Here is a 15,001-nt window from a genome sequence, read left to right on the forward strand (position 1 = left end):
CTGCCGGGGAGAGCAGTGGGCGCCAGGCTGGGGCGGGGGCGGGGAGTCACCTGGGCCGCAGGTGAAGCGAGAAGCGAGGAGGCAGCCAATCAGAAGCCGCTTCTCTCTTTGGAGGCTGGTCCAGTCCTTCGGCCCCGCCCCTCAACGCTGACCAGCCACACACTCCCGGCGGGACGCGGAAGGCGCCAACTTGCGCTGGAGTGGAAGAGGAGGAGGGGCACAGCTCGTGCGGACCGCACTCTGATTGGTCTGAAGAGGAAGAGGGCGGAGCAGCACGTAGAGGGTCGGGGCTGTGGTGAACTTGCCCTCATTGGCCCTTAGGCTGTGAGGGCGGGACTGTGGCAGCAAAGTCATTCAAAAATAAGAATAAGTGTTCCTTACAACCACTTCGAGTTAGCCTAATATTACAAATATTTTTTTGTACCGAGAATTGAACTCAGGATCTCGCGCTTGCCTAGCAGGCGCTATATCCCAGGCCCTAGTATTACAAATAAACATGACTTAAAGTCAGGAGTAATTTTCTCAAGTCGTCAGCTAGCCAGGGACAGAAGGATAACTGGAATCCAAATGTATGTAATTTCAAAGGTGCTGGCTTCCCACTACTCTAGCAAGACACAGGATTCCATGACTTAGGAGCAGTTGCGCGCGCAGCCCGGCACTCTTCTACCTGCTACGCTTCTACCAGCTCCTCGCGATCGCAGGACCAGACCAGAGCCTGGGCTCCAGAGCCTCACAGCTGGGTAGTGGCCTGGGCTCTTCCCACACTCCACTTGCTCCCATCTCTTTATCTCCCTTCCCTCCACACTTAAACCCTTCCCACTGCAAGAAAAACAACAGAAAAAAACCGCAGTACAGCCTGCTCGGGTCTTATTTCGCACATATTTCCTCTGCCTGTTGCCACACCCTCCTCTAATCACTGTCACTGGGCCACACCTTCTCCAAGGCCAAAGGCAGATGGGACTCATCTGGAAACGACCCTTCGCCCAATCCTACTACCACGCCCATGTGCCGGCAAGGAGTAGGTGCCAGTGATCTACCTTTGGGAAGGGGGTTCTCGGTCTCCACCCACTCCCCTCCAGTCTCCAGCTCACGGTGGGAAGGGGTTTTTAGCATCGTTAACACAGCAAAGCTAAGCCACGACGCTCAGCATGAACCAGGGGAGGCTTTGGTGGGCAGTGGAAGACGGCTCTCTGCGGATCTAGGGTGCAGTTAGGACAGGACCAGCCTGGGCTCCTGACCAAGGGGCAGTGGAGGGCAACCAGGACTCGGTCGGGGGCAGGGTGGTGGTAGAGACCAGGTAGAAAGGAGGGAGAAGTCGGAGCCCACGAGCCCTTTCAGCTCAGCAAAGCAGGGCCAGGGGCTTCTGGCTGTGGTCTGTGGGCCCTCACGTACTGCAGCGCTCCCCGCCACCTCCATGCCCACTTACCTGCCTGCCCAGGGCCCCCCACTCACAGGGGCGCATGTGGGCAGCAACATGCCCGGCCCTGGAGGGGCACCTGCTTCCCTCCCAGCACGGGGACGGGTGGCTCCCGATGGGATGCTGGGAGCTATCACAGCTGTCATCTGTGCATGAGGAAAGGGCCGCAGAACTGCCGAGGCCCTGGCCACACGACCCTCCCTCCTCCAGCCTATGTGTCAAGGAGATAAATAATCCAGTCTCAAAGCCATTACTGGGTGCATTTTGTTTTTGTTAAGAAATGGAGTCACAGTAGTAGGAAATCTGGAGACATCACATAAATACCCAAAGCAGTGACATGGCTGCCCCCGCACTGGCTCTGGGGGCGCAGGGCTGGCAGGCGGTGACAAGGCTGAGCAGGGGTGAGGGAGGTGGCACCTACACGGGCGGCGGCTGGAGGTAGCAGAGCTGCAGGTGGGGCCAGGCGGGCGGCGGGGCCCGGCCCAGCAGCAGCACTGAGAGCAGCAGCAGCAGCAGCAGCACTGGGCCGAGGACCCGGGCAGGGAGCAGCGGGTGCCGAGTGGCCCTGGGGGAGGCAGGAGAGGGCTTAGCGTGGGAGCCATGGCCTCCCCGGCTCTGGCACCTCCCGGCTTTTCGAGATGCTTCGAGGGCACACCTGGGCGGCTGAGGACACATCGGGGACAGGCAGTGCTGGCCCCAGGGCCTCCCGACTGGGACCAGCTCCTTCACCACGGGCACCAGGGCTTGTTGGAGCACCCGCTCAGCAGGACTGTGGAGACAGAGAGGGAAGGAATTACCCCCCGCCTCTGCCCCCACGTCCCCTCCAGTCCTTGTGGGCCACATTACCTCTGAGGAGGGCACTCTGTGATGTCTCCAGGGGGAGGGTCTCTCAGAAGGATGGGCGGATCGGCCTGGGAGGATAAAGGAGACACCCCTGGGGTGCTGGGTCCTGGACTGGCAGTGGCCGGGGGCCAGTCCCCTGGATGCAGTGGGCACACATCTCTGGAACACAGTGTCAGGCAGGAGCCCCAGCTCTGCAACTTCTGGCCACGCGTCCTCTGGCAGGTCATGCCGCACCTCCTTGCCTCACTTTACCCCTCCACCTGTCAGGGATGTGACAGTCCCCACCTCACAGAAGACTAGAGGAGTGAACGCAGGAAGCTGGGTGTGCTGGCACACAGCCTGTAGTCCCAGTACTCGAGAGGCTGAGGCAAGAGGATCACTGCAAGTTCAAGGCCAGCCTAAGCTACACAGCAAGACCCTGGCTCAAAAAAACAAAAAAAGTGGGACGGGCTCAGAAGAGGGCTGACTGCAGGGAGCACTCAGGACTGCGCGAGTGCTTCATGTCGTCATCTTCACGTCCCAGCTGGTTCTGGGAGTTTCTAAGTCTCCACGGCAGTGCCAGGACCTCTGCAGGTGTGAATCCCACGCCAGGCCTTGTACACTGTGGGCCTCAGACTGTCCATGCCTGTGCCCAGGCCTCCTGCCGGCGTCTCTGGCAGGGCCTTCTCTGCACGGGTCTGTGCCCTCCCACCCCCACAGCTTTGCTCCAGGAATGATGACACCAATAAGGCAACGAGAAAAGCAGACAGACCCCAGCTACGTCTTCACCCCCTGCCAGCCGCTGTGCCAGGTGTGAGACCAGGCCCCTCACTGCGTGGTCCTGACAAGAGAGCTGATGGTATCACCACAACAGCTGCGCAGACGCTGAGCTGGCACAGTGCGGGCCCCAGAGTGTCGCAGTATCCTGAGGGGGCCAGGGACGCAGCCAGGCTGGCTCTCCCCCGCCGCAAATGGACACCGTGGGCTTCTCACCCAGTTTCCCTCCCTCCCCACGGTAACCCAGTTGGGGTTGTAGCCCCCCCATGTAGGGAAGTGAGGGGGCACTGGCTGGGAGACAGGGCAGCTGAGGATGGCTGCCCACCCGCACGTGGACCCCCGACACTGTGCATTCACACAATCCAGGGGTGTGGGCTCAGTCCTGTGGGCTGGCTGGGGGGGTCTCCTGGGGACATTCTGGCTGTCCCCACCTCAGCCACTGGGAAGGCCTGGTTATCTCAAGACGGTTGGCGATGCTTCTCTCCGCTCTGGAGGAGCTGAGGAGGGGTGGGGCTGGGAGGAGTTAGCTGGGGAGTGGAGTGAATGGGGGGCCTGAAGGGGTGCTGGTAAGGGGTGCTGGGACTGCCTACCGTGAGCCAGCTCTTCCCTTCTGATTCCTCCTCTGCCTCTGCTTCCTCTCTTCCGGGCAACCTGAAGGCAAGGAAGTCTCTGGAAGCCTCCTCCTCCCCCTCCGCCTGGCTCCCTTTGCCCCAGCAGGCTGCGGGGGAGCCTTTAAAGCAGGTGGGGCCCCAGCACAGATGGGCCCTCCACGCCCATGCTTCTCAGAATGGCCATGAAACTCGCCAGACTGCGATCCCCTCCAAGGGCAAGGGACCCTCTTTATCTCAGAGGACAGTTCTCACCGAGTGCTTTCCAGGTGAACGGAGGCTTTGGCTTCTCCCACCTCCCACACCCTAGTGTGCCGCTGCACCACACGCACACCACTGACAGCACTGAGCGTTCGGGGCGTCTCCGTCTAACATCTTTAAGGCCCGGGCACTGCCCCCACCCAAATCACCTCCAAAGCCCAGCCTCTGCCACTCCTGGGCCTCGGCCAGCTGAGCCCGCCAGTGCCTCTCTGTACCCAGAGGTCCACAGCACCACTCCCTGCCCTCGCTGGGATCAGGCACCCAGCCCTGCAGCTGCCCCCACCACACGCACCCCCAGAGACAGCTGTTCCCTCAGCCCCCACCCCACGCAGCATCAGGTGCCTGCGAGCCCAGCCCCCCACCCCCAGCTCTTTGTCTCCTAAAACTTCTACTCTGGACATGGGTGGTTTAGTCTCCCAAACCTGTCAAGCTCAGGCTTCAACCTGGCCAGCTCCGGGGCCACAGTATTTGTCCTTTGCCTCCTTCCTCACTCCCAGATTCCCACCCTTTCTGGGACCAGCCCTGCCCCCCACCAGGCTCTGCTCCGCGGCTCAGAGCCCCCAGCCTGCCGAATCTCAGCGCCTCCCAGACAAGTCCAATCAGAGGCCACGAGGGCAGCCTCATTAGGCACCCAGGCAGAGACTGGAGGCGGGAGAGGGAGACACCACCGGAAACCAGAGGTCCCAGGGCAGCCCAGCATCTAATGCGTTCTACATGCCCAGAGGCATGGACACAGCCTGTGACAATCACATTTCAGTCACCACGCTGGGCTTCAGGGGTACAGCTGGATGCACTGCCAAGCCCCAGCGCAAGGTGACTGAGGCGGGGCCTCATTCCTGGGGGGCCTCCTGGAGGCCAGGAGGGTGTGCTCAGCGGGAGGGTGGCCAACCTGCTTCCTGTCTACACAGCTCCTGCACCAACTCCTCTTTCGTCCTCAGGGTCGCCCCCTCCAGGCACTGCAGCTCCTCCTGGAGCTGTCTGGGTCTGGTCTGACTCCCCAGAGCGTGAGACACTGACCCATGCCTGGTCCACAGGCCGGCGGCCCCCCACCAAGGCTCTGAGTGAAGGAGTGACACCCATCCACGAATGGGGCGTGACCGCGGGATGAATGGGTGTCACTGGGGGGCAGAAGGCTGCTCATGAGGAAGACGCTCCCTACCACTGGGACAGCTCCCTCCTCGCTCCTTCAGGGCATGCCGGCTCTCCCTCGGAATCTCTCTGTGGGAACAGAAAGGGCGAGTCCCTCACTCCTGCCACTCCATGGTGCCTGCTCTCCCCTGCAGGTGTCCCAGACCCTGTGTACCACCCCCCCCCCCCGTGAATTCACCACCTTCCAAGCCCTCTTCTTGTGCCCCCACTGACAGCCACTCTGTCACCCTCCCAGGGACAGAAGCCGCAGGCAGGACAGTTGTTCTTGATTCTCCCACGTGCTCTCCAGCAGGACCCAGAATTCAAGGTCCCCCAAGCCCTGGATGTCCACGAATCGCTCCGCCTCACTAGCTGGAAGGAGCCCCGGGGCCCCTCCCAACTCCTCAGGACCCAGGGCCTCTGCGTTGCCCAGAACCACCTCCTGGTCTTGACCCTGGTCAACGACCTGATGCCGCCTTCCAAACACAGTCACTCCTGTGCTCCAGCTCAGTCGCCCAGCTGCCTGCGGTGGCTGCCGGGCGGACCTCCAGGTGTCGCCTCCTGGGTATCCTCTTCTCGTCACTCATCCCCGAAGCCTGTCCAGCCCTAGCCCCGTGTATCCCACCTGTGCCATGGGTCCCTGTTCTCCATCTCCACGCTCTAGCCCCGGCCTTCCAGCCTCCAGCTGGTCCCTCACGCAGCCCAGCAGGATCTTTCCTGCTGGAGTTCACTGCTCCCCCTCGCCCTCAGCTTTTTTGTGGTTTCACAGAGAAAAGCACATCTCTCAGGCTGACAGGGATTCCTTTCGTCATCTGGCCTGGCCTCATCCCTCACTACTACCCAGACTTCCAAAGTGTGATGTGGACTTAGGCCCCCAAGGCTGCTCCTGCTGCCCGAAAGGGTCTCATTCCTTGAACTATTTAATATTCTTCTCTTTCTCTGTTTTGTTTTGTTTTGTTTTGTTTTGTTTTAGAGACAGGGTCTTGCTATGTAGCTCAGGCTGGCCTCAAATTCACAGCGATCCTCCTTCCTCAGCCTCCCAAGTACTTTCGCTTTTTTTTTTTTTTGAGAAATGGTGCCACTATGTCATTCAGGCTCATCTTGAGCTCCCAGTGATCCTCCTGCCTCAGTCTCCTGAGTGCTGGGATTACAGGTGTGAACCACCACACTGAGCTATAATTTTAAATAAGATGATTCCTGGCAATGTTTTATAAAAAAGAAAATTTGTAGAAGCCACCATTCAATTTGTGCTTGCGTGGTGCATGCCTGTAATCCCAGCACTCAGGAGGTTGAGGAAGGAGAATTGCTATGAGTTCGAGGCCAGCCTGGGCTACAAAGTGAGCTCAAGACCAGCCTGAATGGCACAGCGAGACTCTGTCTTAAAAAGACAAAAAAAACAAAACAAACCATACGATCTGTGCTTGCTTTAGAGCGGGTCCCTCCGGAGGGCAGGGGTGGTCCCTGTTTGGCTTGGGGCTTGAGGTCCAGCACACAGCGGGCTCTCAAGCAACATCTGCTCATGGAGTGGGCGGCAAGCAAAGGTGTGAAGGGGTTCCTGCGGCCTTGCGTCCCCCTCTGCTCACCTGCCCCCCATCTGAGACTTCAGATGGGACCTCAGGCTCCTCACTGGGCTCCTGAGTGACCTCTCCCCACTGCCACACTCCACACAGGGGACTGGAGAGATCGGCACGGGCCACTTCTTGTTTCTGGGAAGGAGAAGTCATTTCTGAGATCAGGACAGGCCAGACTGGGGCAGAGGTGGAGGGAGGTGCAGGCGTAGGGCTGGGAAGACGGCAGGGGTAGGAGAGGCCTGGTGTGAGGCTGGGGCTGGGGCGCGGGAGCAGGACCAGGGAAGGGTCAGGGTGAGGACGAGGTTAAGGAATGTGATGGCTGCTGGGGTGGATGGGACAGGGCCGAGTCAGCCTGGGCCTGCGCTGCCAACAGACCTGGGGTAGGGACAGAGTATGAGGAGAGCTGAGTTTAGGGTGGGCAGCTCTTTGGCAGCAGTGTGATTTAGGGGCTCCCCGGAGAGCTCTGGGGCCATGGGCCAGGTCAGATGTGAGCATCAGAGTGGGGAGACATTGGGGTTTCTGTCCTGTGGCTTTCAGTGTCGTCCAGGGGTGCCAGGCCTACCTGCCAAATGGCCTCAAGCTCCAAGCCCAGCGACGCGGGCAGTGGCGTGGTCCAGCCCGCTCCTCCTGTCTGGGCCCCTTCCAGCAGCCTGGCCACACAGACGGGGTGCTGCTTCCGTCTGTTGCCACCGCCAGCCCGCACCTGAGGCCCTGCCTGCCTGTCCCCACCCCACTCCCCACCACCCACTCACTCATCCGGCGCCTCCTGGGCCTGACTCAGCTGCTCCTCCAGGTGGGAGATCTCCCGCCTCAGTTCCTGCAGGGGAGGCAAGCACAGGGTCACTGGCTTCTCCACTCGGCCCCACCTACGTCCTCTCCATCCTCTCCGCTGCCAGACTCACTGCCCCAGCACTAGGCCAAGGGGCCAGGGTGAGCACTGACACACTTAGGAAGCTGAAGACAGAGAGGGCCGCAGCCGAAAAAAGCACGGGAAGCTGGGCAGAGGGGGGGACCCCCGGAAAGTGAGGTGCTCATGGCCACAGACTCACAGAGGGGCAAGAGAAATACAGGATGTGAGAGACTCCCAAGGACAGAAGCCCGAGTGGCCCAGAGACAGAAGCGCTGCATGGAGATGGCCTGAGACGTCAGAGAGGAAGGACGGACAGGGAGTGAGAAAGGGAGGAAGACAGCGGGAAGGGCAGGGGAGGAAGTTCGAGACGGGCAGGGGCGCGAGGAGGGCAGGGCGCTGACCTGGGTGGTGGCTCTGTACTCCTCCACCGTCTTGGCCAGGCTCTCGGCGTGGCGTACACGCTGGGAAAGCACAAAGCCAGCTGAGTCCAGGGCCAGGCCCCAGACACTAAGGCTGCTCGTAGCGGGGTTGGCTGGGGCCTAAGAGGCGACAGCCGGGGCAGAGCGGATTCCAGATCCCATGGACCATGCTGGTGACCTCAGGGACACCTTCCGGCCGCTCAGGCACCATAGGAGAGGGGCAGATATGCATGGAGGGCGAATATCTTCCTCCCAGGCCCTCACCTCGGAGAGGATGGTGTCCCGTTGGCAAATGAGGCGTTCACACTCATAGAGCTGCCGCTGCCAAGGAAGGAGCCCGTCCGTCTCTCCGGCCTCCAGGACGCCCTGGCCTGGCCCCCTGCCTGCTCCCCTCCCCCGCCTCTCCTCAGCCTCCCGTGATAGCCTGGAGGTCAGCTACACCGAGGGGGTTCAGTGGGGCTGCCTGGAGAGCTGGATCCTGACAGCGGGGCCCTATGCTCAGTCGGCCTCAGCAGTTGAACCCGGATGGTGACAGTGGCCCCAGGAAGGGCAGCTGTCCAGCGGCAGGCAGAGGCAGCACCTTCAAAGCGTCCTTCTCTGTGGCCAGCTCCTCACTCCTCCTCTTCACTCCGTCCCGCTCGGCCAGCAGCTTCCCGTTCTGGAGGAGAACAGTACGCACGACAGTCAGCTTCAGCCTTGGCGACGCTGATGCTAACAGCTGCCATGTGCTGAAAACTCAGTGTCAGCCTCACACTAAGCACATTCTATGTGTGGCCCTTTCAATACCCCACCATCTTGGTGGGGCCTCAGCTCCGAGTTCTCTGTGCACCCCATCAATCAAAAGGGAGCCAGGTGTGGTGGCACACATCTGTAGTCCCAGCTACTTGGGAGGCTGAGGCAGAAGGATCCCAAGTTTGAGTCCAGCTTGAGCAACTTAGTGAGACTCATCTCAAAATAAAACAGGCTGGGGATGGAGCTCAGTGGTAGAGCACTAGGCCCTGAGTTTAATCCGTAGTACAAGAGTGAGGGTGGGGGAGGAAGATAAAAAGGACCTGCTTCCTGGGGTCAATGCGAGGAGTAAATGAGTATTTTCTGACACTTACTGAGCACCTCACACATCAACTCAGTTCTTAGTCACCATCTTATTGTTATTTTTTGTCTTTTTAAGACAAGGTCTCACTACGCTGTTCAAGTTGGCCTTGACCTATGACTCGTGCCTCGGCCTCGAAGGCTGGGATTACAGGTGTGCACCAACACACCTGGCTTTTAGTCCCCATTTTAAAGACAAAGGCAACTCAGGCACAGAAAGGCTGTGCAACTGGCCCCGGTCACAACACGAGTTGACGAATGCTAGTGAGCACAAACATTACCAGCAGTGTCCACAGTATATATTCATACAGACACTTAGCTCTGTGTTACAATTTTTTATGATAGGATCTCGTCACGTGGCTCAGGTTGGCACCGAAGTCCCTTTGTAGCCCCTGGCTACATAGTTCTATGGCCTGGAACCTCCTGGAGCTTCCTGAGTGCTGGGCTAACATGCATGTGCCACCATGCCCAGTTTTGTTTGCTGAAAGAGGATCAAAACAAGGCCTGCCACTGCCTTTGGCTGAAATGTGTCATTTCTTTTAACCTAACAGTAATTTCTCTCACAGGTACTTTTTGGGATTTCATCTGTGGCAGAGTCCAGGTCATTTGTCCTGTGGCACTGTACATTTGGATTTGGCTGGCATCCTTCCTGCTCCTGGTGGTGATGGTTGTCCAGGACCTCGAGCAGGCTCCTGTGCAGTGTTCCACCCCAGCTAGGAACAGCACCATTGCTCCCAGCTCCGCAGAGGAGCACGGGGTGTGTGTGTGTAAGAACCCTGACCAAGCTCACACCAAGGGGAAGCGGATGCAAACCCCAGTGAGGTGAGTCCAAATCCCTTGTCTGTTGTAACCTCAGACTCTTCCCCATACCAGATGTGGTGCTGGATCAGAATGGGGCACCGAGGGAAACAGCCTCACCCTGGCCATGGGAGTGCAGGGAAAGCAGAGATGGCCCGAAGCAGAGGGTGCCAATGTAAATTCAAGAGTTGGGCCCCAGGCGGCCCACTGCAACCTTGGCAGCGGGGGTGTCTGGACTGCAGCTCTGAGGGAAGCAGAGAGGCCAGGAGAGGGCATCCTGTGCCAGCAGCAGAATGGGATTTCAGAATGAAACGGACAGCACTCTATGGCTGAGGCAGGAGGATCGCAAGTTCAAGCCCTGCCTGGTAACTTAGTGAGACCCTGTCTCAACAAACAAAATAGAAAAGGGCTGGTGATGTAGTTGAATGTGAAGGCTCCAAGTACTGCCAAAACAGAGCAAAGCAAAACGAAACCTGGTCCAAATTGCAGCCTAATGTTTCCACCACCAGAAGCCTCCCAAGCTGCATGGAGCTGAAGCTGCTGCAGGAGGGGCATCAGGCAGCGGCAGAGGCATCCCAGAGTTCCTCTGGCACAGCCCTTCTCTGGCGCCCTGGGGACACCAACGCCAGCTCCGCCCTTGCTCCTGCCGGCTGGGCTCCAAGTCCTCCATCAGCCGCCCTCTCTCTGCTCGGTCTCAGCGGGCCTGGGCTGCCAGGTGAAGGGCAGAAAAGGACGGGCGGGAGTGCTGTGTCAACATCTGTCCACCTGGTGGGGACTGCGGGCCAGATCCCAGGCCCTCGACGGGGTGCTGGTTACTCAGCTGCTCCTGCAGAAACCCGAGAGCCAGCGCGCCTCATCCTCCTTCAGAAGGCCGCTTGTCGCTTCGGGCGGGCGGGTGTCACATTACGGGCAGGGGGCAGGCATTATCCTCCCTAATGTAACCCGAGAACTCAATCTGTAGCCGCTCCGCTGGCACCCGCCGCCGTGAGGGTGGTGACCGAGAATAGCTGCAGTTTATCGAGCAGGCTGGCGCCTAGGGCACTGCTGGTTGAGGCGGCTGCTCTCAGCCTGGAGGGGCCTTCTGCGCAGGAGGCGGTGACTGCTGGTTGCCACTCCCCTGCCTGTCACTTCTGTGGTCCTCAAGGATCCACTCTCACGCCCAAGGGCAGGTGAGTCCCAGCCCTAGCCCTGGAGGTGAATGAAAAGGGGCATCTTGGCAGATTCAGGAGACCCAGCAGCCATTCTTGTTCCTTATTTGCCTCACATCCTAGTGATTAAAGATCAGGTTATCTGCCATCCTCCTTTGCATGGGGTGGGGAGAATATGTGCATTAGAGGGGTCCATGCAGGGTGGGGAATGGGGCAGCTGGCCTCTGGAGAAGGCTCTTCCTTCTGATGAACAAGGTGCCATTGGGTAGGTATTTGCTGGGGCCTCCTCTCCTGGCTTTGAATGAGAATGTGAGGTCAGGAGCTCTTGCAGCCGCTTATGACCATGAGGCTAGAAGCAGATGAAAAAGCCAGTGAGCTAATGAACCAATCCGGGGACCACATCCTTCAGAATCTCTTAAGTAAGTAAGTGTCCTTCAGGTTGAAGCCACCATTTCCTCAGAGGTCCTCATCCTGGGAGCTGAAAGTGTTCGGAACCCCTCAGTGGCCAGGTTATCTGTGTCAGGGACCAATCTGACTATCAGCTATCATGTTTAGATGCTGTGAGATGTGAGGAAGCAGGTGCTGCCAGGAAGAACCTTTCCTTATTCCTAGAAAATATGCTCTGGAGGAAACCATCACATCCTGTCCATGCTCCACGCCTCACACTGGGGCAGCCACCTGCTGTGTAGTTCCCACTGCCCCAAGTGGGGGCTGACAGAAGAGCCATGGCATAGTGGAAAAAATCAGGATATCAAAGAAAAAAAACCTGTACAGAGGTAGGACTAAGAGCTCTGGACAGAATACATGATCCACCCAGACCAGGCAGAGACACTCAGAGCTGAGGGAGCATGCTGAAGAGTTAAGAGAAAACGATGCCTATAATCACAGCACTCTGAGAGGCTGAGACAGGGAAATCGTAAGTGAGACTTCAGCCTGGACAATTTAGCAAGACTTTCTCTCAAAATAAAAAATAGGGGCTGGGGATTTAGCTCAGAGGCACAGCACCTGCCTGGCAAGCGCGAGGTCTTGAGTTCGATTCCCGGTACCGGAAAAAACAAACAAACAAAAATAAATAAACACTAGGCTGGGGATGTAACTCAGTGCAAAGCTCAGTACTGGAAAAAAAAAAAAAGGCAGGAGACTGAAAATGAGTCCTGGGCCAGCCTCAAGCCCCTCAGCTGTGAGAGTTGGAGGGGCTGGACACAGAACTGCAGAGCCCTGGAAAGTCTAGGAATCTAAGACGCTCTGCACCCTTCCCAGCCCAGCTCAGACCCACTGCTGGGTAGTGATAATAGATGCTGTGTGAGACCTGGCAAGGCCCTGTGTGCCCACAGGAAGTGGCTGATCTCCTATGGCCCCTGGAAGGGTGTGCAGATGGCTGTGGGCGCCACCAGCAGGCGCAGCGAGGACTGTGAGTGCAGAGATCGGCAGAAAGTGCGGGCCTCCCCGAGGCTGAGAACAGATGGGAGAAAGATCGTGCATCTCCTGAAGAGCGGAGAGGACAGATTCCCAGCGAAGACCTGCGGTTTCCTGGAGCACTAGGGCCTCGTGTGGCTCCCCTGCAACTCAGATGCCACCTCGGGGAGGAGGAGTGGGCAGCAGCGATGAGTTCCATTGCCGACGAATTCCAGTTCCGTCCACAAGAACTAAGTGGGCTCAGAATGAACTAAGATGACATTTTCTGTCTCATGAAATGGGGCTTCGATTAGACGTGAGGCTGAACTTCACTCGCTGAGGTAGGTAGGCCCCGGCAGGAGTGTTGGTGTTCCTCACGGCAGCACCATGGAATAGCCAGGTCTTCTCTGGTTCTTGGAGAATCAAACTAAAGCGGGGGTGGGGGGTTGGGGGGTGGCACAAGGGTGAAGCCCTTGCCTAGCACACTTGAGGCCTGGGTTTTGTGCCCAGCACTGGAAAACAGAAACAAAATAAGGCTTTGAAAGGATAGGCCGCAAGCCTAAAGTTGCCTGTTGTGTAAGTGGCAGAAAGGGGATCTGAACTGAGGGCTGACTTCAAAGCCCACCTTCTTTTTACCATAAGTAGTGATAACAATAAACGGCGCTAGCCAGCGCCTCGCAAGCATGTCCTTCACGTCTACCTGTGTCTTCTGCTTTGCTCACCTGCACAGTGAGGACACCGCGCCACAGCAAGAGGAGCAGTGGTCCACAGCCGCCTAGGAGGCTTCAGGCAAGCCAGGCACCCTCCCGAGCCCAAGCTCGGTCACCTGTGCAGCTCTTATTTTGTGTGACGCTGCCCAGGACATTCGCACACTGTCGGGCTGCCCGGTCCCGCCTGCAGTGTGAAGTTGTTAGGCTGCAGGCCACAGGGGTTGGCGTGGCAGGGGGACAGGTGGTGCTGGGCCTTGGCTCACCTCCTCCTGCAGGGTCTCCACCTCCGCCACCAGGTGCTGCTGCTCCTTTTCCTGACCAAGCCAGAGAGGACAAAGGGTTCATTTCCACTCTCTGCCTCCATAACTTCCCTCCTCGGCCTGGGTCATTAAAGAACAGGGCCAGGAACTGGGTGTGGTGGCTCAGATCTATAATCCTAGCGCTCAGGAGGTTGAGACAGTAGGATCGCTGTGAGTTAGAAGGAAGTCTAAGCTAGAGGGAAAGACCTTGATTCCAAACCAAACCAGGTTGGTACATGCCTACAATTCCAGCACTCAGGAAGCTGAGGCAGGAAGATCACCGTGAGTTTGAGGCTAGCCTGGGCTACAAAGTGAGCTCAAGGTCAGCCTAAACTACAAAGTGAAACCCTGTCTCAAAAAACAAAAACAATAAAACCTAAACCCCACCCAACCCAACCCAGGGCCAGGAGAATGGGTCCTGCAGTCACTGTGGTAGTGGTGGTAGGTAGAAAGTGAGCAGGACCTGGAGCAACTGCTCTGACTCCAGGAAGGAAAGAAGGAAGGGGCCCAGGACCCACCGTCTGCCGGGCCTGGGCCAGGAGGCTTCGATTCTGCTCCTCCAGGCTCTTGGCCAGCGTCTTCAGGTCCTCCAGCTCCTCATCCACGGCCTTGGCGGACTGCAGAGCCTGCTGGGTGCTGATTGGGCAGGGCCGGGAGCCATGTGAGGAGGGGAAGGTAGAGATGCACGGAGAGATCTACTCGGACAGACAGCAGCCATAGAAATACCACCGTGGGGAGGGCAGTGGCAGACACTCAGAGTGGGGCAGACCAAGACACACAGGGAGGGGAGAGAGGCCCAGAGAGGAAGGGCAGGACAGAGACCCAGCAGGGGCTACAGAGACCCAATTTCAACCTAAAGACTGAGGAGGTGGGACAGAAACCTAAAAGTGGGAGACTAAAAGAGGAAGACGATGACAGACACAGGGCACAACAAGCACAGAGGAAGGACAAGGCCAATGGCACAGAGGATCTGAGAGAGAAGAAGGATAGAGGAGTCCATGCCTATAATCCCAGCACTTGGGAAGCTGAGGCAGGAGGATCAAAAGTTCAAGGCCGGCCTGAACTACATAGTGAGACTGGCTAGGGATGCAGCTCACTGGAAAGGCACTGGGTTCAACTGTGAGTACTGGGTTGGGGGAGCGAGGTCCACCTCTAAAGGAAAAGACAGAACCAGAATGGCTGGGGGACAGGAACTTTGAGATATGAAACAGAAAGCTGAGAGACAGAAAGATGAGAAAGGCAGAGATGTAGTCAAAAAGCCCAAGCGGGAGATGCAGGGGAGGCTGGGGCCGGGGCCATGGAGGCAGCCAGGCGCACAGCTCACCTGCGAAGCTGCCTGCGCAGGGCCAGGATCTCCTCCCCGAGGCGTGCGGAGCCCTCCTCGGCCGTCTCCACACTGCGCTGCAGCTTGGCGTTCTCCCCGGCCAGGCGCCGGTTGCTGAACTCCAGGTCCTCCAGGCTGCTCAGCAGATCGGCGGCGGCAGGCCTGGGGAGTGCAAGCTGGGGTCACCGTGCTGCCCGGGTCCTTGCCCAGGTTGGGTGGTTGCTGGGGGTGAGAGATGGGGCTGCTCTGGAGAAAGGGAAAGAGGAGACGGACTTCTCTGCTCTCCCCAAGCTTAGCAAGGCCCCTGTCCTGCACCCACATCAGTTACCAGTGGGCATCAGGCCCTACACAACCCAGGCAGCTGGAGAACAGAAGGGCGCGCGTG

General features: G+C 58.4%; 1 protein-coding gene across 1 annotated transcript in view; it reads right to left on the bottom strand.

The window, feature by feature from the left end:
- Positions 1–1,670: 1,670 nt before the first annotated feature.
- Ccdc155 (coiled-coil domain containing 155) overlaps positions 1,671–15,001 on the bottom strand; it is a 21,608-nt gene continuing 8,277 nt past the window's right edge. Inside the window, exons 7-20 of the mRNA XM_013509050.1 lie at positions 14,617–14,784; positions 13,811–13,928; positions 13,257–13,307; positions 8,434–8,511; positions 8,118–8,174; positions 7,836–7,895; positions 7,337–7,401; positions 7,147–7,234; positions 6,597–6,719; positions 5,045–5,103; positions 3,607–3,667; positions 2,264–2,328; positions 2,073–2,186; positions 1,671–1,982 (exon numbers count right to left, since the gene is read on the bottom strand). Coding sequence (XP_013364504.1) covers positions 1,835–1,982; positions 2,073–2,186; positions 2,264–2,328; positions 3,607–3,667; positions 5,045–5,103; positions 6,597–6,719; positions 7,147–7,234; positions 7,337–7,401; positions 7,836–7,895; positions 8,118–8,174; positions 8,434–8,511; positions 13,257–13,307; positions 13,811–13,928; positions 14,617–14,784 — 1,255 coding nt within the window. The 3' untranslated portion in view covers positions 1,671–1,834. The remainder of the gene's footprint in view (positions 1,983–2,072; positions 2,187–2,263; positions 2,329–3,606; positions 3,668–5,044; positions 5,104–6,596; positions 6,720–7,146; positions 7,235–7,336; positions 7,402–7,835; positions 7,896–8,117; positions 8,175–8,433; positions 8,512–13,256; positions 13,308–13,810; positions 13,929–14,616; positions 14,785–15,001) is intronic.

The sequence above is a fragment of the Chinchilla lanigera genome, unplaced genomic scaffold, assembly GCF_000276665.1.
Source record: "Chinchilla lanigera isolate Chin_1 unplaced genomic scaffold, ChiLan1.0 scaffold00158, whole genome shotgun sequence".
NCBI classification, from domain to species: Eukaryota; Metazoa; Chordata; class Mammalia; order Rodentia; family Chinchillidae; genus Chinchilla; species Chinchilla lanigera.